The sequence below is a fragment of the Aptenodytes patagonicus genome, chromosome 3 (genome assembly GCF_965638725.1).
Source record: "Aptenodytes patagonicus chromosome 3, bAptPat1.pri.cur, whole genome shotgun sequence".
In the NCBI taxonomy this organism is placed as follows: domain Eukaryota; kingdom Metazoa; phylum Chordata; class Aves; order Sphenisciformes; family Spheniscidae; genus Aptenodytes; species Aptenodytes patagonicus.
The window spans coordinates 106,191,879-106,214,297 of NC_134951.1; the positions used below are offsets into that span (position 1 = coordinate 106,191,879).

The window sequence follows — 22,419 nt, forward strand, 5'->3', positions numbered from 1 at the left end:
GTAGAGGAAAGCTCCTCAGTCACAATTACTTAGGAGAAAAATAGTCCACTTCCAAATTCCAAGTAAGCTGAATGTTTTGGTAGGTAGTTGTATTTTTCAACATAACACCGAAGTACTTTTTCAGTTTGATTGGTTTTGCGATTACTACCACTGTACTTCCTGCATTATTCTCAAAGCACAAAGTAATCACAGTTGTAATTCTGCAGTCAGAAAAAGGAAACCCAGATGAAAATTCCAAAAATTAGGTTAGAGAAGAACAAACAAGTGTTTCTGGGAGACAAATGCATCTGAATATGATTTCAGAAACATGGGTGCAGGCTTTCCAGCACTACACTGAAAGACAGTTCTCTCTCTAAGTGTTACTTTTAAGTCAGTTTTACATTATGTACCCATATGTAGCTTCACCAAGTTACAAGACTTGTTTCCAGCCCCCGCTGGCTCCCTGCAGGTTTCCTATCCAGGCAGTCTTTGGTTTTTTTATTATGTAAATCATATTTTGCACAGAATGCTTATCAGTGCATTATGAGAGTAAATATAAAATCTTGATCATTTAATACCTCAGGATCTGTCATTTCAATATACAACTTGACATTTTTAATAACTAAATGGAAAAAAAACTTCCGCCAGTTGTTCAATATATATGAAGCCTCAAGATGTCAAGGACTCATTTTTTTTTCCCCTATAGTAGATCAATTAAGTTTCCTATAAGTTTTCATGCTCATTAAATTTGGTTTTATTTCAGATACTTTTAAAAAGATTTCAGTGAATGCTACCTATATTTAATCTTTTAGAAGTTAAAGAAGTAACTTTTTAGAACAGAAGTATTTGCCTTACTGCAAAGCTGTCGTCTTCCTTTGGAAGTCTAATCTTGCAGCCTCTGCACTGACTACACTCTAGGTAACGGTGGAAATTCCTTTGTGGAAGTATTTAGATAGAAGCGTCTAACAGAGCAACTTTGTAGTAAAATGTTACTTTCAGCTCATTATATAGCGTGGCATGCACACAAACGCTCTCCCCTTTACTTGAAGAAGCACACAGTTCTCAGAGAATAATCAGTTTTACTATGATTTACAATAAAAAACCATTTACAGCATCTCCATGAAAAATGCCATTTTGAGACTGGCACAGATTTTTTCCATTATCAAAGAGGAAGCTAATGTAAAATCTTTTCTTTTTTCCTTAAAGACCTCATAAAGTAGTTTAAACATTTTAAAAAAAAGTCTCTTTAAAAAGTCTACTTTACACAACACTAACAAATCAGCATGCATGCAAACTTATTTAAACCGGACCAGCAGTGCTTGAATTAACCTTTAAAAAAAAAATAATAATCACATGAAGAGAGAAGGTGAAGGTAACTTTACCTACACAAAAAGTCCTTTGGATATTACCGTTCAATAAGCCTGAACTCTGCTAGCAGTGGCAGGTGGTCAGAAGAGTTATTTTCATTGGGAAGACCATTAACAGTCCAAAGATCTTTCTCTGTTAGAAGTGCCAGCCTGCCAAGAAGTTTCAGACCTCCATGAAAAGAATCCTCTGCTCCTGGTTTAAAAAAAAAAAAAAGTGGAAATGTTAATCAGTGTGGGCTAAAAAAAAAAAAAAAAAAAAAATCACACATTCATACATACGCAGAAGGAGGAAAACAGGATGGCAGAAATAATCTGAAGTCATCATTGTTCCATGCAAAAATCACCGATAAAGTAGTTCAGAAATTCTTTTTGTTTACTGTTACTCTCACAGTAGAACTTATAATCAGTAGAGCTCAAAGTACGCAGAAAGACACTACCCCTCCATTTTGTGGAGGGATAAATTGAGGTAGAAGGGGAAAGGGATTTATTTGTTCATATTAACTCCCCTGAAAAAGCCTCACACAATCCAGTCTTCTACTCTAGCACAACAGCATTGCTAAACAGAGCTGACACTTGCAAAACTAAGCATCTTTTGAGAGTTACTCTTTCACATAACGTTTTATTTCTGGATCCTCAAGCACACAGTTCTCCAGCAGGCAAGTCATACAGGAACTCTTGCTCATAAGCGTGACAGCCTTCTGGCATTTCTCTTCCTAACTGTTCATCATAAGAAAGGGATCTTCCTCCATTATTTCCTGCTACCTATTCCTATAATTGCCAAAAAAGGAAACAAAACCAACCACTAAAAAAACCCCAAACATACAAAAACACCACAAAAAAATCCCCCACCACACACATGAAACACCACATTGCTCATGGAAGAGGGGAAGATGACTCACAGCCTTGCTATTATTACACCTTATTATTACACTATACTTAAAATATTTGTGTCCTCATTAACAAAAAAAAAAACCCAGAAAACCATCATCATCAAAAAGTAACAAGCTTTTTGCAACTCAAGTAAAGAAATTCCATTGAGAACATGATCCTTCCACGATGTGTCAAACTTGTAGACTTCTTGAGCTACCTACTTGTGTGAGATGCCTACTCAGCAACCCTAGCTACTGCTTTTAGAGCAGAGAGATGATTCTGAGCAGGTTGAGTGCTTTCAGGACCAGCACAAACAGCAGCTGTAACTTTGATAAAAGTATTTTCTGTATGAAAGTGATCAGCAACTTCAGAACTTCCTGGCTGAACCTGGTACTGGCTTACCAGTAGGCGTATTTTAAAGGATTATCCAGCAACTGTTAAACTCCTCAGATAGTTCAACAGCTTCACTCCTTTGCCATCTGCCAGCTTTCTAGTTCTCTAACAACCGAGCAGCTGTTTACTGCTGCTCTGAAGAAGAGCTTTTTTACTGCAGAGATGTCTCGGTAGCTCTAGAGCACACGTCCACCCAGCTCTTGAGCCAAATTTATCATTTGGCACAGCACCTGCATGTCTACAAAGGAGCAGTTTGTTGCTACAGAGAGCTTGGTCTGCATGCAGTGATTAATGTCAGCTCAGAGGACTCTGGAACCAGCAAAATTGAGTCCTGCAGGACTCGAGCAGATACTGAACCCTGCTTTCACAGCAAATCCTGAATACCAAACCAAATACTTGGCCAAGCATAACACAGACTAAAGCATAAAAACTTTCAAAAAAACCCCTTTAAATGGAAAAAAGCCATCAGTCAGCCTAGACCACATTTAATACTCACTTGTTCAGACTTTGACAACTTTTAATGCCGAGGCACAGGTCATCAGAAAACTGAAAATCCAGACTATTACTTAGTTTCTAGAAACTAATGAATAAAAACTACACCAGCTTAAACTACTTGGAGAATTCAAGTTTGGTCTCATTCTGTACTCTGATGTGGGGTGAAGAATCTATTTGAAAAACAAGTGCAGAAAGAAAAAAGTGCTATAGCTCTGCTGGGGCAATGATGGTGCAACAAAATATATAAGCAGGTGAATTACCATTAAATTTTGCACAGGGATGCACTCTGAAATCACACAGCACTCTTAAATCACACAGCATTCCAAAGTCATTTAGATACTTCTCATATCCTAGTTTTTCAGTCAAAGCTTTTATTTCTGTACTGTGAAGCTTTTGTATTTGATATTTTACGCTAAGATAGCATTTACTACGCATGTTATGACAAATGAGACTTTTGTGCATTGACTCAATGAATTTTAACAATCTAGTCTCAAGGTATGAGAGATAAAGGTGATATTTTCATTTCACACACTGAAAACAATGTTAATTTATAAAAATCAGTTGCAATCTACAGTGGGAGCAGGAGTGGAATCCGGGTTTCTTTGTTCCGAGTTCTGCAGAGCCATTTATCTGATTGTACAGCACAGTGCAAAGACCTTTGACGATGGCATAAAACACAGAACTAATGATGACATGGAAAGCACGCTGCTCAGACATATCCATGGTAAGGGCACAAATGCAGCAAGGGATAGCACTGTGTTACCATCAAGAAATACACCCGCAGAAGTACCATGTCTTTCTTGCACCATCTGGTGAGTTTTAACTGCAACTGCAATCAAGAGAGTGACAACTGGGCATGTGCAAGTGGCTGCTCTAAGCGCAAAGGCCACAGAGGTCATTTACTTGACAGACATTACATCAAGACTATCTAAAAAGTCACTTTCTAAGAAACAGTTCATTTATCAGTTTTAATGCACATCATAAATTGCCGTTCACCATTTTGTTGATCAGATGATTGGAAATACTGCTTTGTTGTAGGTCCGGCCACTAAGGTCCTGCATGAGTTACTGATAGCAGTTATTTCTCGGGTGCTACTTACATTGCTGCTTTTCTGTCGCCTCAGCTCTTGTCTCCATGCTGAGATGGCAACTACAGGAATGTTCAGTTAGGTGAAAAAGTTTGCCCTGTGTGGCACTACAAGTCCAACTGTGGTGAGTCGACAAGGCCAGCCGTGTTTCCCAGATAACAGCTGACATTCAAAGCACCACCACGAACCTCTGAGGTACTTCATGTGGATTAAATTATCACTACATTTCCCTCAGAACAGCATCCGAACATTCCCATTTCGCAGTTGTGAAAAATACTTAAAAGCTGGTTTCTTTACCTGGCTGGGCAGCAGTATCATCGTTTGCTGCAGAATAGAAAATATAATCCACAGTGACAGCACTTCGGGAGTGACAAGTCGTTACTTCTGGTATCCCAGTTTCAGGAAAGTAATGAGAATAGACTGAAGACAATTTAAAATGGTGCTGCAATTTTGAAGACAACCTAAACAGGAATCACAGAAAATAATTTTATTTTCTTGTCTTTCCGAGAAAGAATAAACAATGAAGAAATACCAAATAGTTCCTCGTTACAAACAAAATGAGTTATTTGGATATGTAAACTAGCATTTCTCTCATGCAATCAATCCCACAGCCTTTTGTGTTAGTGGCCTAAACCTCTGAAGGCAAAATGCAGGCAGCTTTTTCAAGTAAAAGGCAGATACCTAAGAGCCTATCAAAACTGGCTTAACTGACTTCAAATATACATAGCTTTCACCTCCATCTACACTTTGTAAGATTTCATGTCCTCATTCAGCAATCTCTCCCTGACACAGGGGTAGAAGTGTCCATAAGAGCAGCTTATATGAAAGCAACAAACTATGAACTCATCTAACCAGGCCCTTCAGCATATAGTGAAATTAAGATTTTTAGGGTTTTTTTCCTCCCCTAAACTAAAGCTATCAAGTGTTTTCAAGTTAGGCTACGCCTAATCTTCTTTCCTCCACTCAGGCTCCCATTTTGTCTCTCCCCATCATCTGTCAGTCTGTTCCTCTTCAGTTCAGCCCATCTTGTCTCACCTGTTTTTTCAATCTTGAAAGCAAACTGCAAAACTGCACCTTGCAGCAAAAGAACTCCTCTCTCCCTCCCAGCCATTTGCTCCCACCAGCTCTGCAAGTCATCCATCCCTCAGCTGTACCTGCCTCACCTTGCACGGCTGCATGTTAAACCTGAGCTGCGGTGTGTTCTGGTTAAAACCCAAGCAATTTAAAAAAAAAAAAAAAAATCAGCATGTCAGCTCCTGATTTAGAGAAGACTGACAAACATGCCAGTTGTTACAATACAGAAGTGTAGTAATTTCTGCTCTTGTTACATGACATCCTTTTTAAGATGAGGCAAAAACCCCCGCAAGTCGTGTTCAACACATGGCACACTATGGATTTACACAGCACAGTAGTGCTTCCTGTCTTGTTATCTACTTCTTTTCTCAGAAATGCCATTACTTAGCTTTTTGATCACTAAGAATCACCAAGTGTTTTAATATAACTATCTGCAGTGATACCAAGATCTCATTTCTGATAAGAAATGGCTGACTTGGAGCCTGACATCACACATACAGTTGGGGCAATTTCCTCCTTTTATGCCTTACTTTATATGCCTTTACCAGTTTGGTAAATGCAAATATATTCTTCTTTTCAAAAAGCAGTTACATTTTCCTTCTCAGCAGTCTAATGGTGGCTTCCTCCTTCAGTTTAACAAGCAAATGTTTTGATCTGAGTAAGAGCTGTACTACCAAATCCATAATACTCCAAGTTTCTGGGACTCAAAGAACTTAAATTCTCCCACAGAACTCTTGACAAGGAAGATTTTATGATCTTTCCAGTTCCTTTCCCTCCTTCATCCCAATTTCACATTGTATTATAGGATTTTGTTAGCATCCATAAACCAGTATCTCAAAAACAGTGAAGAGAGAGAATTGCCAACACTTAAGCAGCTGGCCAACACTGGGGTTTTTTTGTTGATTTCCCCCCCCGCCCCCCTCTTAAAAACATGGTTTCTGCAACTGGACTGAAGTTCACAGCTTTCCTACGATACCACTACACAGCAAAATGTCCTGTTTATGTCAAGAAGTGACAAAAAATGCCAAAAGCATTCTTTTAATAAGCAGACAAAAAGTACCCTCTAAACAGCACTGACACCTCGCCTCTGCATTCTGAAATAGTATCTGCAAGTTCCCGCAAGAACACACACTCTTGATTATTTCCAGTTCTAGTCTTTTGCTGTCTGATGAGCCTTTTCATGTTTAAATGGAAGATGACTTCTTGCCAGATGGGCAGACTGGGTGGGGTGAGCATCTTGTATCCACATCTGGAATCAGATACAAGTTTGGTCTAAAAACCAAAACAACCCCCCAAAACTAGGAACCAGTCAAGGGCTTCCATTTTTCCCCCAACACATACTTTTCAGATGCTATTACAATCTCCTGAGTGTTGTCCAGTTTTGCTGCTTCCAATTTTTCTCCTGCAAAATAAAAATACATTAAATTTACATTTAAAAATAGGATGTAGGCGAGACCAATATTGAAGAGCTACAGAAAAGCAAAGCTAAAAAAAAAAAATCTTTAAGTACACTTATTTTTTGCAGCAGACAAGATACAATTCACAAAGCTGGATTAAATTCTTCTGTTCCATTAGTAAGATCCCCTCCAAAGACTCTTTCAAATGATGTCCCATTCATTTAAAATTGTTTTTTGTGTCAAAGAAAAAATGGTGGATGAAAGATGTAATAATACTCAGCAAGGAATCACTCGCTTTTCCCCACTTGTTCCATAAAGTGCTCACAATACATAAACACTGAAGTAGAACGTGGGTTCATGCTACATACATGTGCTGCATTCCTCCATCTCTTTCCCCAGTCACAGCACAACTGTCTTTCATGATGCACACACAGTAGTTTAAATATTACGCACCAGCCCCTGAATGGCAATTTCTAACTATTGTCTTCTAAAGATTCAAAGTTGCAAATGCTTATGCGAACAACTAACTTTACACTCTAATGAGCCCAACAAGGAAGTTTTGCAAACTCAAGACACGCTGTTTTTCCCCCCACTAGAACAGATAATCTGTTTTTCAGTGCTACCTGAATGGTATTTTCAAAGGACCACAAAATTCATCAACCTAGAAACTGACCTGCATGTTCTTCTTTTTGTTGCTGTTTTATTTCATATACACAGTTTTGCGAAATACCTAATTTTTTTGGCCAAATTGGAATAGATAAGATTCTTTGTCCCCTTGGAAATTGTTCTTGTCCAGAGACCTAAGAAAGACAACATGAGCTTTTTTCAGACAGAAATCTGATTTAAAAAAATTTGAAATGAGTGGACATTTTTTGTAAAGTTTAAAGTTTTAAGCAAAAAACCCCACCCCAGTCCCGTAGAATAAATCTTTTATAATGGCCTGTCAAATCTCTGTAAAAATAACACCCCCCCTTATGTACACGCTCTTTGTTTACTCTTACCAAGTTTTTTGCAGCTACCCAATTTTTCAAGATAGTTTTTGTGACACTAAGCTGAGAGACTACCAAGGCTACCAAGAACACTTTTAGCAACGTAACAGGACTGAGTATATACAGCTCCCTAGCAGACGCTTACTTTACATTCATTATGCTTATTCTTCTTGGAGCAAGTCAAGTCAAGTCAAAGTGAGGCTTGAAAGAACTACCCACCAGCAACAAACACGAGTGGGGGCTATTTTTTCCATGTTTTCTCATTGTATGTACTCCAGTTACTTTCTATTAAATAGCATGTGACACATCCAACAGCTACATACAAGAGCTTACAACAAAAACCATCTAACCCGAAACAGTTTAGGTTCAGCATCTAATTGCATTTTTGCTTTTACAATTATTCTAGCCACTCTAATTCAAAGTTTACCTAAAATAAGAATCATCTTTCCATAGAGCACACAGTAGGTATTTGATTAAGTAGTTATTTTATCCTACTTAAAGACTGGGACACTTAAACACAGTGATACAATCATCCTGTGGATAACTACCTTGCCAACAAATTAATTGTTCTTGCAAGTTTTTAATTTCAGAATGCTAGAAGCGGATACAACATTCTGTAAGGCACAGCTAATACACCCAAGCTTATTTTAGTAACTCCACAGTAACTTTCGCTTTGCAGACGGCGTAAAGGGCACTAAGATTGGTACTGCAATGGAAATAATCACAAGCCCAGTTATGGCATGGTAGCACCACTCAGTTAAATATGTCTCTTTAATCAGCATTAGCTTTTTTTTTTTTGTGTGTGAGAAGTGAAAAGCATAGCCTACCTTCCCTATAGCAAGTCCTTCATAATTTAACTTTCCTTCCTTTATAAATCTGTACAATGGAGAACCAGGAACAGAATTGAAGTCACCACAGATGATAATTGGACAGAAGGTACCATCCTTCTGAGGGGCAACACTAGCAATCTCTGCCAGAAGCATTGCAAGTTGGGTCAGTTTGATGTCCCCTCGCCTTGGGTTATACAGCAGATGTGTATTGGCTATACAGATTGCAGCATTAGTTTTACAGTGAAATCTAGGCTGCAAAAGCAACACCAGTCCAACGTTGTCCCTGTCCAAGAGTGGAATATCACGGCGAAAAAATTCCACGGGGTTTGATGAGATCAGGCTAAATTTGGAAGTTTTGAAGCAAATAGCACAGCCATCAGGTTTCCTCCCTGTCCTCATTTTATACTCACAGTGATACCCTGCAAGAAAGGCAATTAAAAACATAAAATACCATTGTATAAATAGAGATAATTTTATTAAAAACATAAAATACCATTGTATGAATAGAGATAATTTAAAAAAAAAATTAGAAAAGCCTCACGCTACTTTTCTCACATGGCAGTCAACACCCAGTCTGAAGTACCAAAGACTACGTAAAGTTCACATAGAAAAGTGAACACAAGAGACTTTGTCCTATCTAGCTTCAGTTTAGATACTACAGGAAACCTGGTCTAGTACCTTTTGTGATGTGTAAGCATCTACATGGTTTAAGATACTAGGCATGTTCTTCTATCCTCATGTGGAAAAACACCCAATATAAAACAACAAAAAAACCCCACAAGTCACATAAAAGTGGACTTGTGTATTGAAGTTTTTTCTGGATGTTACTACAGTGGTTTACGAATAATACCAGTGAAGCATTCCAATCAAAAGCAATAATCACTATAAGTCATAAATCACTGTCTAAAATGATTCATAGAACAAAGGTCTCAAGCATATTTACACAATTATGTAATTATCCAGTTAGCAGCAAGAGGCAAGCTTTCAACAGGGAAACCGAGATATTTATCAAATGACAGTATCGGAGTTCAAACAAGTCTACCTGAAAACAGTAATTTCTCAAGTTCTTTATTTTATGCAGAAGTGAAACACAGATTTTAATGAGACCTTACCTATATAAGAAAAAAATAACGATCTTGAAACAGTATCTAATTTTCGCCATTTTAAAATGCTTCTCTGCCCAGCCCATGCCATATGAATTCAAGAAGCACAGCCCCATGAAGTGGAGTGAGTTGACCTCCGAGCTCACACCAGTGCTGGAACAGGGGATTCCCACTCCTCTCTCCCACCTCCAGGCCATGTGCTCCTGCCACTTACTCTTAACTCAGTAAGCCAGCAGAAAACTAGTCCAGGAAAATAAAATTAGTCTGGATAGCATTCTGCTGGACTGGTGGATTTCACCAGGGTAATGGTCTAGTGAGTGCCAGAACTAGCCCAGGAGAAGGGACAGGACGTGCATCTGGGAGTAGGGAGGGGAAGAGGAAGAGCTACAGCGAGCTCCACATGCTCATGAATAGCAGCAGGAAGCTCAGCTGCCCACACGAGCCTGGACTTAGTGTTGTTTCACATTTCAAGTGGATTTAAATCAGTACTGCCGTTACTCTACTTTCTTTACAAACACTCAATTCTGGGAGCTAGACTATCACCAACTAACCAAGAAAGAAAAAAGTATCAGTCCAGTGCTGCTCCTTGAACTGGCTCCTCCTGGCATCAGACAAATACCAGTGCCAGGAAGAGAGTGGGGCCCTGGGGCTGGAAGGAGGTGTAGAGCACAAGATATTTAGATCAGTTTAAACCACCATGGAATCACACCCCTAGCAGCATGTTCCTTACCATAAATTCACATGGGAGAGTGCTAAGACAGTGCTATTTAGGCTGACTGACAGTACTAGTATAAAAACTAATGAATATAAACAGACTGTGGATAAAATTTAGTGCTGATATTTGGAAGGTTTCAAGCCAGAAAAACCCCATACCCTAGAAAAGCTATCCAACAGGAATACCGGTAGAAAACACTAATGTAGTTTCAAGAAAGCACTTGATGAGTTTATAAAACGGGGTATACAACATTGTTGCATGTGATGGCAGGAGATTGATTCTATAATCTAAGAGAGGTTTTTCTGAGGAAAATAGTACTGGGGTGGGGGAGAAGACAATGTATTGGTCGTAAGAGTTTCATCATACCCAGGGATTCCAAACTTGACTTGATCTCTGTTCTATAGTGGTCTTCTTGGACTTCTTGTAAACAGAGTACCTAAGGCAAAAGTTTACAATTAAAAGATATTAGTAAGTACATCAAAATATTACCATATCTCTGTGGGACAGTCTGTATAGGTATTAAAAAAAATAATAATTCAGAGGCTTTTTGCCTCCATAATCCTACAAAAGGATTCACTCTCCTATAGAAAATGCTCCTTAAGATTGTGAAGAGGGCCGCAATTCCTCCCACCCTTTCTCAGACAGACATACATTTTCAGATGTGAAATTAAATTTAATCAAAATAGTGACCTGCTAATACATTTTCAGCAGTTTAGGAGAGGGCTAAATGCCAGAGCAGTGGGATGAAGAGGCCAAGGGCACACTTTTCATTAACTACAGCGTGGACAACAGGTTTCCATATTATGACAACCCGAACAAAAGACAACCTCAAAATACTCCATTAAGAGAGTTCTGAGCATCTTGGGGCCTTCTCCCTGCACACTGCAGTAACACACAGATTTACAAACACCCTGGGACTCTGACAAAGGACTGAGTTCCTGAAGGGTAATGAGTTAGCACTGCCTGCTGAACTGCAGCAACAGACTTTACTTACCCAGCTGACACGAGCTTATTCAAGGTCTCAAAGGAGAACCAAATCTCAAGCAATATTCTAAAATCTCTGCCTCACTTTAAGGTTACAGTTCAAAACAATGAATCAGTAAAAAGTCTATGTCCTTTAGCAAGAACTTCCTCTGCACAAGAGGGCACCTGCATCTACTTGGGTCTGTGAGCAGCTGCTCCTCATGACTCAATGCATGCAATACAAGGCATTACCTCTTTACCCCCATGCTGCGTTGTGTGTCTCTGCAGACCTCACCAAGTACCCTGAACTGAACTGCTCTTTGCTAGAGGGGCTGGCTTTGTGTCCAGCCCTTCCGTGCTGGAGAACCGTCTGTTACTACTAATAGCACCAGGCAGATCTTCACCAGAGTCCCTCTGCCCAATGATCCTTCCAGAAAGCCCATTAATGTATCTCACTGTAAAAATACATACATACATAATGTATAAATTTATGAGGAAGGAAGAAAGGAAGAGCTTGAAGGGGACTTTAATCTCCAGCTTCCTAGCTACGTAGTAACATAACTGCATTTTTCAAATGGTACAAGACAGTTTTTCCTGTGGCTTCCCCAATACAAGTACTTTGATTTTTTCAATACTGTTTTCTGACATGAACAGGTTGGATTCTATCACCAAACTTTTAGTGGCCTGAACAATGACTGAAGCAAAAAGTTTACTGACTTGACTTCCTGATTAAGATTAACAGTAAGTGATAAGTGTCCTCAGAAACAAACAAAAAACTCCACAACCAACCAAGAACACAGTAAGGTATTTTTTCAGACTCCAATATAAACAGAAGTTCAGAGTTATATCTCAGTAAAGAACAGCAAGCTTGTTCACAAGTCAAATGGTGCAGAGAACCAGGTGAAGACAGAAATGAACACCTGAGAGGAATACTTTTGGATCAGTCTCACATGAATGCTACTAACACCTGCATCTTCGTCTCAACCTTGAACATTAATCTCAAGAAAATGGAGATCCACACAACAGTCTCATCACCCCAGTCCTCATACAATCAAAAAAGTAAAACATTTGAGTCTGCCTTCCAAACAAAGGATTCAGACATGATTGAGTTCTCCATTACCTGGTCTAACAAATGGCTCTGAAGGATTAGCAGCCAGATTTTAGAAAGGGACTTTTGATTCACTGAGTATACAGTGAAGGGGGAAGGGGATAAAACCAGGCTCACTAGAGACGAGCCTAGAGGTGGCGTGGCGATGCCGGGGGCGAAATCGATAGCCCAGCTCAAGTGCATATACACCAATGCACGCATCATGGGCGGCAAGCAGGAGGAGCTGGAAGCCATTGTGCAGCAAGAGAGATATGACTTAGTCGCCATCACAGAAACATGGTGGGGTGACTCTCATGACTGGAGTGCTGCAATGGATGGCTATAGACTCTTCAGAAGGGACAGGCGAGGAAGGAGGGACGGTGGGGTGGCCCTGTATGTTAGGGAGTGTTTTGATTGTATAGAGCTCAACGATTGTGATGATGATACGGTTGAGTGTTTATGGGTAAGGATGAGGGGGAAGGCCAATGAGGCAGATATCCTGCTGGGAGTCTGTTATAGACCACCCAACCAGGATGAAGGGGCGGATGAAGCGTTCTATAAGCGGCTGGCAGAAGTCTCTCAATCGCTAGCCCTTGTTCTCGTGGGGGACTTCAACTTCCCGGACGTCTGCTGGAAATACAACACGGCAGAGAGGAAGCAGTCTAGGAGGTTCCTGGAGTGTGTGGAAGACAACTTCCTGACACAGCTGGTAAGTGAGCCTACCAGGGGAGGTGCCTCGCTCGACCTGCTGTTTACAAACAGAGAAGGACTGGTGGGAGATGTGGTGGTTGGAGGCCGTCTTGGGCTTAGCAACCATGAAATGATAGAATTCTCGCTTCTTGGTGAAGTAAGGAGGGGGGGCAGCAAAACCACAACCATGGACTTCTGGAGGGCGGACTTTGGCCTGTTCAGGACATTGGTTGAGAGAGTCCCGTGGGAGACGGTCCTGAAGGGCAAAGGGGTCCAGGAAGGCTGGACGATCTTCAAGAAGGAAGTCTTAAAGGCGCAGGAGCAGGCTGTCCCTGTACGCCGTAAGAAGAATGGGCGGGGAAGACGACCGGCCTGGCTGAACGGGGAGCTCTTGCTGGGACTCAGGAAAAAAAGGAGAGTTTACCGCTTGTGGAAGAAGGGGCAGGCGACTCAAGAAGAGTACAGGGATCTCGTTAGGTCGTGCAGAGAAGAAATGAGAAAGGCAAAAGCCCAGCTAGAACACAATCTGGCCGCTGTCATTAAAGACAACAAAAAAAGTTTTTACAAATATATTAATGACAAGAAGAGAGCCAAGGAGAATCTCCATCCTTTATTGGATGCAAGGGGGAACATTGTCACCGAGGATGAGGAAAAGGCTGAGGTACTCAATGCCTTCTTTGCCTCAGTCTTTAACAGGCAGACCAGTTATCCTCAGGGTACTCGGCCCCCTGAGCTGGAAGACGGGGACGGCGAGCAGGATGAACCCCCCGTAATCCAAGAGGAAGCAGTCAATGACCTGCTACACCACCTGGATGCTCACAAGTCTATGGGGCCGGATGGGATCCACCCAAGAGTGCTGAGGGAGCTGGCGGAGGTGCTCGCCAAGCCGCTCTCCATCATTTATCAGCAGTCCTGGTTAACGGGGGAGGTCCCAGATGACTGGAGGCTTGCCAATGTGACGCCCATCCACAAGAAGGGCCGGAAGGAGGATCCGGGGAACTACAGGCCTGTCAGCCTGACCTCGGTGCCGGGGAAGATTATGGAGCGGTTCATCTTGAGGGCGCTCACAAGGCATGAGCGGGACAACCAGGGGATCCGGCCTAGCCAGCACGGATTCATGAAAGGCAGGTCCTGCTTGACCAACCTGATCTCCTTCTATAACCAGGTGACCCGCCTAGTGGATGAGGGAAAGGCTGTGGATGTGGTCTACCTGGACTTCAGCAAGGCCTTTGACACTGTCTCCCACAGCATTCTCCTAGAGAAGCTGGCGACTCACGGCTTAGACAGGTGGACTCTGCGCTGGGTCAAAAACTGGCTGGACGGCCGGGCCCAGAGAGTTGTGGTGAATGGAGTTACATCCAGTTGGCGGCCGGTCACAAGCAGCATTCCCCAGGGCTCAGTTTTGGGACTGGTCTTGTTTAATATCTTTATCGATGATCTGGATGAGGGGATTGAGTGCACCCTCAGTAAGTTTGCAGACGACACCAAGCTGGGTGGGAGTGTTGATCTGCTCGAGGGTAGGAAGGCTCTGCAGAGGGACCTGGACAGAGAGGCTGGATCGATGGGCCCAGGCCAACTGTATGAGGTTCAACAAGGCCAAGTGCCGGGTCCTGCACTTCGGCCACAACAACCCCATGCAGCGCTACAGGCTTGGGGAAGAGTGGCTGGAAAGCTGCCCAGCAGAGAAGGACCTGGGGGTGTTGGTCAACAGCCGGCTGAACATGAGCTGGCAGTGTGCCCAGGCGGCCAAGAAGGCCAATGGCATCCTGGCCTGTATCAGAAATAGTGTGGCCAGCAGGAGTAGGGAAGTGATGGTGCCCCTGTACTCGGCACTGGTGAGGCCGCACCTCGAATACTGTGTTCAGTTTTGGGCCCCTCATTACAAGAAGGACGTTGAGGTGCTGGAGCGTGTCCAGAGAAGGGCAACGAGGCTGGTGAGGGGTCTGGAGAACAAGTCTTATGAGGAGCGGCTGAGGGAACTGGGACTGTTCAGCCTGGAGAAAAGGAGGCTGAGGGGAGACCTCATCGCTCTCTACAACTACCTGAAAGGAGGTTGTAGCGAGGTGGGTGTCGGTCTCTTCTCCCAAGTAACTAGCGATAGGACGAGAGGAAATGGCCTCAAGTTGCGGCAGGGGAGGTTTAGATTGGACATGAGGAAAAATTTCTTTACTGAAAGAGTGGTTAAACATTGGAAGAGGCTGCCCAGGGAAGTGGTGGAGTCCCCATCCCTGGAGGTATTTAAAAGACGTGTAGATGAGGCGCTTAGGGACATGGTTTAGTGGGCATGGTGGTGTTGGGTTGACGGTTGGACTCTCTGATCTTAGAGGTCTTTTCCAACCTCAATGATTCTATGATTCTATTCTATGATTCTACAGACACTTGATGTAACTACTACCTAAACAAATATGAAGTCAAAGTCACACACCTGAAGTTAGAAAATGCTGGTCCTGGAGGTTGCCTGAATTTGACCCTCCTGCGTGCACACATACAATTTTTCCTCCACAAAAGCCTGGCATGCAAGATTAAGTGTTTGTGAATTATGATCAACTATTCAGTCTTGCACGTCCTTTGCACTAAATAACTTATGGCACAATTAAAGAGAAAGCCTCCAGCTCCAGAGCTTCCTAAACTGTACAGTCCCAGAAGCTGAGACTATCCTGGAGAGAGGTGCGCTGTTCTCCTACTCTAGGCATTTATCATTAGCTACTGTTACAAACATGACACTAGACTAGGTGGACCTTCGGCCTATGCAAGTATAGCTGTTCTTATGTTCAACACCTTATTTACAGCACTCTTAACTGGTGTGCTCTAGGTACAGACTAAGAAAGATTTATGTGAAGAAAGAAGGTTTTGGAATTATAAAAAAATTGCAGAGTATCAGCAGAACATCAGTCATGTCAAAAGACCGTTCCAGGAAGTTATGGACAAAAAAAGGCAACTACGAGTGATATGTACTGTAGAGTTTGCCTTTGCTGTAAATTCAGATTGCACAGAATACACTCATTGCATAAGCATAAATCAAAACTACTGTTAAGCATGACATAACTAAAAGCTCAGTTGGATTCACTAGACAGCCCACTTATCAAAATAAAGAACAGCAAGAATTTGCTGCTCCAGTTTATCAGTTCTTAAGAAATATCCACATGCTCATTTTCTACTCACATCTGCATCCAGCTGTTTGATTTCTTGTAGAATGTTGGGAAATCTGTATGTCCAGATTAACAATCGTTGCCTGCAGTGTTTGTACAGGTGGGAGTTATCTTCTAACAAATTCTGTGAGAGGATATTGTAGGACATGACTGTAAAATCAAATTTTGCCTCACTTTCTGTATTGCTTTGGTCAGTTTCTTTATTTTCAAAGATTTTCATTGTTCTACTGTGCTGACAGAAATATTCCCAGTGCCTTTTGACGGTTCCTGTTAAAAGCACATGAAACAGAAAAAGTTATGTAATACATCCTATGACTTCTTACTGCTCTTAAAAATCATTCTACTGACAACTAGTTGTCTTTCAAATTGCTTAAGCAATTCGAAAAGCTCATTTGATTAGCAGTGACTTAGACCCTCTGTTTAAGATGAACTTTATATAAGCACCAGTAAAAAACCAAAACAAACCCCAAAACACAGCACAAAACCGTTATATGCCCTGGATTTCAAACTGCTTTGAAATTAGGAAACTGGCCTGTTCTAAGGAGATCGTTGCAGTCAGACTACACCACCCTGCTCCCTGTAGAAAGGCAGTCAAACTGGTAAGCCAAATCCAGTCTGTTGACATAGTCTTACGCTACCTTCTGCCACTACCTCCTCAGTGGAGATGGGGTATGTCAGTCTGGGATACACCCTTTAGAGCAGCATATGGGCACCTTGCCGATCTTTCTATCTGTGACTAAAAAAGGGTTAGGAATCAAACAAAGGGTTCACCTCTAGCCTGTGTACAGTCTGACAAACTCAGCCATAAGCTGCAACAGGGTCCATTACAGGGGTCCCAAAACAGATAATGAACCTGATTTCCCTCAGTGAGGTTGAGTAATTAAAAAATTAATAAGCCTCAGAATTACCAAGAACTTCTGAAAAGGCTTACTTTGCCTTTCTGTCATTCCTAGTTTCATACTACTTATTAGTATCATTATATGAAAGTTTATAAGAATATATCTGCCCATCATTAAGCATCCAATTATTTTTCAGATATATATGTTTGAGTTTTGTAAGTGGAGAAAAAGATGCCTTTCAGCTTTGTCCCAACTCATCTGAGAGCATGCCAAGGTCCAGTTATCTGTGCTATCAACTAGTGGCAGACTGCAGGTATAGCTGTTAGCATCTGCCCTGTTTGGGTGGTAAATTTCATCACTGTGCTTGCATTATTCAGGACTTTATCTAGTATTTGCAATGAATACAGCAAGGCTTTAAGTACTGTTTCTATAGTGGGAGAGAGGCCACACTGCTCCTCAGCAGGTATCTTTAATTACTGTCACCTTACAATATGCGACGAAAAGACAACTAGGAAGGACCACAATGCTAACTACTCTCTGAGATAAAGGTATGTCAAAATGTACTTGCTAAGGGAGTTGACAGAGGACTCAAGAATAAAGGCACAAAGCAAACTCCCTTCTTTCAGCTCCTGCAGATGGATACGATGTTTCTAAGCCTTACGGATATTTGTGTCCAAAAATCCCTTTGGGGTGCTGATGGTATCTGTCGCCCTTCCAGTTTATTTTGTTAAGGAAGTGATTTATGCAAGAGAGGGCCAGTTTTGACTATGCTCTTCTGTTTCACAGTAGACAACACTATAAATATCCACAATACTCAGTAAAACATTTGGATGCTCTGTAGAAGACTATATCTGTAATAAGCTGAAGCAGACACTTCCAAGCTTCATGAAAGTTACTGAGTTGGATAGACATCTTTGCACTTCTTATTGTATTTATCTGGATAAGCCCATTTGTTGTTTGCTCTGCCAGTCATGGTCTGACACAAAACCTGCTAACGTGCCAGTGGCAGAATACAGTTGTAAAAACAAAACCACACAATCACACTGGAAGCAAACACTGTTAAATCTCAGTCCATTAATTCTCAGTTATCTAGGTCACAGATAACTAAACTGGCTCGGAAAGAAGCCAATTCAGGTCCAGCAGGGCTTATGAGCTCAGGTACAGTACAAGGAATGAAGCTATACAACTGCCAGCCCAGCTCAGCCCTACAGCAAGTTAGCTAGATTTTTTTTGCTTTAGAAGAGTTCCAAGTTAACAGACCTGATCTGGCAACAGATACCTGTGAAAGAGTTGTCTGAACCAGGCTCAGGACTCCCCAGCTGGGCAATCCCTCGCGTAATTGACCATGTTCTACCACGAAGCGCAGTGAACCTAGTTCTGGCAGACTGTTTGACAGCACAAAATACAACTTTACAGACTAAACAGCATTACAAAACTGTAACATTTTTAAGACAGATGTTTTCTTGAGAGAGGTGCCAACAAAAACAGTAACTCAAAAGGTGCAGGCAGTGTCACTTATAGCTTGTTAGATGCATTTAGCACTACAAATAAACAAGGAAAATGAGCAAAGAGCATCTTTTACCTTTCTTGCTGCTATGTTTTTCTTCATTCTGTGCTACAGAAAAACACAATACTTCCTGCTGATTAGAGAAGTCTGTTTCTTCTTCAGGAGTTGAAGTATCATGCTGGCCACTGAGTCTTCTCTTCTTTGTCAATGGTTCTTCTCCCTCAGATTTCATACTGGAGTTAGGTAGGTGAAAGCAAGAACTTTGCGTGAAGTTATCAAGCTGCCAATTAGAGTTCTGAAATTGTCTCCAAGGTCCAAAAAATGGAGGCAGTCTCCAGTTTGCTGAGAAATCAACTGGAACAGGAAGTGGAAACGAGGCCCAGGGATACTGTCCGGCCCATCTCATACAGCTGGAAACCGGGCTGTTCAAGGTGAGCATCTGAGAACCATTCCAGTGGGCAATCCAGTCTCTGCCCAGCCTCTGCACGTGACGGGGCAGCATGGAGTGTCTACCAAAGAAAGCGCAGGTTTCATTACTTACACACAACTACATCTGCCTGTAGAAGACTGTAGATGCAAGTCATCCTGGTCATGACTTATACAAGACATTCTTTCTCTGTAAGTTAACACATACAAGATATTCAAACCTTGTACGTATCTAAAAAGATATTTAAACCTTTATCTAGATGATATGCAAAGTGGGACTTCACAAAGCGATCTTGTATCTTTTTTCCCCCTTCAGATTTACAAACACCATTTAATTTCCAAAATCTATCCATCTGAATAACCATTTACAATTTATTTTCTGCCTAGTTGAATTCAACTATCAGATCTTTCAAGTGCTCGTGGAACAACCTTTACAAAAGATCATTTTTGCATGCTGCATTAACTTTATAAGGCTATTTGAAAGGAATCAGAAAACCACTTCCCTTCAAGCCGTCAGAAGTTTGTTTAAAAAGCCACTGACTTAGCTCAAACCACAATGCCAACAAGACAGGGAAACAGAGGCACTAAACTCTCACGCCATCGCTGGCACCAGCTTATAGAGTAAATTTGTATTCTTAGTTATTTTCCAGATGGGAAAACTGCAGCTTAGTGATTAATACCATGAAAATAAGGTGTTTTTTTCCTTTTTTCCAGAAATAAATAAATAAAATCTGAGTCTCAACCGAAATGCAGGAAGGAAGGCTGAGTGACATCAATCTGTCTCAGCTTCCTCATTGTTTAAATAAGAAGGCATACTTTGAGCTCATAAGCAAAAGACGTCAATGTTTGGTATACCTGAAGTTGAACTAGAGTGAGAACCTTCTAGCTGCCATTCAGCCTAGCGAATAAACCTGAATACAGCTTTCAGCAAAACCAGCTTGTCCTGAAACAGCAGTTTCCACCACGATGCACCAGAAGTACCTCAACAGACACATAAGCAAAACACACCCCAGGGCACCACGGCATTACGGTGCAGCCGAAAGGAAGAGGCGCCTCTCCTTTGCGAAGACCTCCTGAAACACCTGTTTTACAGAAAAGCGCTGAGAAAGGCTCCCTTCCTAAAAGCCCAGCCCCGGGCGGGTACTTCCCCGCAACCACCTACACCCGGCAAAGGAAAACCCCAAGCCCGCGCTGTGTTTTGTTTGCCGCGGCCCTGCTCTGGCTAATGGCGGGTATTTAAAACAAGTGACTGTCAATCACCCCACGGCCGGGCTGGGGGCTCTGCTCCCGCGGCAGCGGCCAGGCCGCTCCCCGCCCCCAGCTGGGATGAGGAGCTGCCCTTTAGCGGGCAGTTCCAACGCCGCCGGGGTCACGCCAGCCGCGGGAAGCCCCCGCACAGGCCGCCTCGGCCTCCGCTGGCGCCGGGCAGCTGCCGGGACGCGAGGGGGGCGGAGGGCCGGCTGCCGCCGCACAGCCCCTCGCCGCTGCCCCGCGGCTCCGCGCACGACGGCGCCCAGGCGGCCGCCGGGCCCGGCCGAGGCCCAGCGGCACCCCGACCCCCGCGCGGCTGTTTACCTCCCGGCGGGCCCGGGTGCGGGCCCGGCCCAGGGGGGGCCCGCTATCGGCTCCGCGCAGCCCCGGCGCCCCCAGAGGGGGTCATCCCAGGGCAGCGCCAGCTCCGCCCGCCGCCGACGCTGCCGGCCCGCCGCTTACCCCGCATGGGCGGCGGCCGCGCCGCGCCCCGCGCCCGCTCGCTCCTGGGACTTGTAGTCCAAGGGCCGGCGCCGCGCCCCGGAACCATATTTGATCCGGGAGGCCGGCGCCGAAGCCAGGCCGCCATCTTGGGGTGGGGCGGGGTGACGGCCCGGGAGCCCTCTTGGCTGCAGGCGGCCTGTGTGGGTGCTGGGAGCCGCTCCGGGGCAGCGCCAGCTCCAGAGCGCAGCAAAAGGGGGTTGTAGGCTGCTTGTTTTCAGACTTTTGATTCTTTTAAATGGATGTAACACTGTGCTAATGCAGTAGTTTCCATACGTGGTCATCTCCCTGGGATTACCGTGTGTCCCCATAGGGTCAAAGGGTCTCAAGGAAGAGCTGCTGTGTGTTTCAAGGTGCCATTTCAGGGCAGCAGCACCATGTTTACTGTTTGCAGGAAAACAAAACCCACTCACCTGACACAGTATTGTAACATTCTCAGGTTAAAATGCACTTGAAAACGCTTTGCACAGTGGCTATTGCCCCTATGCAGGCTGAGGAGACCTGGCCTGAGGGACGGGTGGGAGACCTGCAGGCCCCGCGGATGGACCTGCCGTTACTTAGCAGCTGCATAAACAATCCTCTCTGTGTCCATGCTGCTTGAATAAGCAGTTAAAACGCTTTCTTGAGGTCTTCTGAGGACAGAGTAAATGCTGGCTCTGTTTACTGTAAGGAAACATAGTACAAAGAATACGAAATACGATCTGCTGAATAGTGCAGATGCTGTGCAGAAACTGTAATCAAGTAAAATACTGTTTCTCTGCATTCCTTTTACTTGTGTCATAAAAGTGACTTTAACAATAATTTTAAAGTTTTCCCAGGAGTGGTAGGGAAGACTGAAACTGGAATAACGTAGTTATGTTAAGAGTGTGCTACTCAGGCAATGTGTCAAATCCACTTCGGGTTTTCCACTTCTTGGACAAAAGTTACTGGCAAAAGGTAAAAATACCCATCCATTTTCTGTTAGTTTCTTCACAACGTAATAAGTGAGCAAAGCTACTAGCTCCATAATATGTGGTTAGTAAAAGATCTCCCAACTATATTTTCCAGATCTACGTTACTTTGGTAATTTGTTCTTTTCCACATTTTTGAAGTATTCTTACATATTAGATATATTTCTAAGATAGAAGACAGTAAGCCATAGCTATAGCAACAACAACTGCTGTTATTTTTAGGAGCAGAGGGAATCTTCCCATGGAATGCAGTTATTTTCTGTATTTTGACCTGCATAAGACACCCAAGTTACTCTGTCACTTCAAAGGTTTTTACATAATAGTAATCTCGGTAGTGATGCTGGAAAAAGGGAAGGGGTGAAGCTTTGGGTTTTTTTAAGATAAGCCTTAATGAAAAGGAAGATATGCTGATAAGCGTAAAATTTAATTGTGTAACAGACAAAATAAAAGATAAGAAAGATTAACCTATTAATATGATGCAAATTGCTTCTCATCTCAATGTTGCTATTATTTCTTGCCTTGACCTAGGAAAGTCTTAATAAGCCAGTAACACTTAATTGCGGATTGTTTACTCTCCTCTAATTATTATTTTGTGTATCTAGGTTGGCTATACCATGTTAAGAGATATTCTTCAAAATAGGTATCTCCAAATTCTGATTTGTAACTAACGCCAAATTATTTTATGAGTCATTTGAGCTTTTGAAACTCCCTAGTGAATGGAGGCTACTGACTCACTGAAGGATGTTTTGATTGATTA

The 22,419-nt window shown here is 42.6% G+C and overlaps 1 protein-coding gene across 3 annotated transcripts; it reads right to left on the reverse strand.

Annotated features, from left to right (window-relative positions):
* Positions 1–1,038: 1,038 nt before the first annotated feature.
* On the reverse strand, positions 1,039–20,694 carry ANGEL2 (angel homolog 2). Of its 3 annotated transcripts, none has more exons than XM_076334550.1 (9): positions 20,674–20,694; positions 18,610–19,043; positions 16,202–16,455; positions 10,666–10,735; positions 8,479–8,900; positions 7,336–7,462; positions 6,607–6,667; positions 4,489–4,652; positions 1,039–1,539 (listed from the first exon to the last, which is right to left on the reverse strand). In XM_076334550.1, exons 2-9 carry the CDS (start codon positions 19,034–19,036, stop codon positions 1,385–1,387), a joined length of 1,680 nt encoding a protein of 559 aa, XP_076190665.1. In that variant the 5' UTR covers positions 19,037–19,043; positions 20,674–20,694; the 3' UTR covers positions 1,039–1,384. The 3 variants fall into 3 exon arrangements, with proteins under 3 accessions (XP_076190665.1, XP_076190663.1, XP_076190664.1); XM_076334548.1 differs by lacking the exon at positions 20,674–20,694 and adding an exon at positions 20,536–20,645; XM_076334549.1 differs by lacking the exon at positions 20,674–20,694 and adding an exon at positions 19,969–19,992.
* Between the last annotated feature and the right edge of the window lie 1,725 nt (positions 20,695–22,419).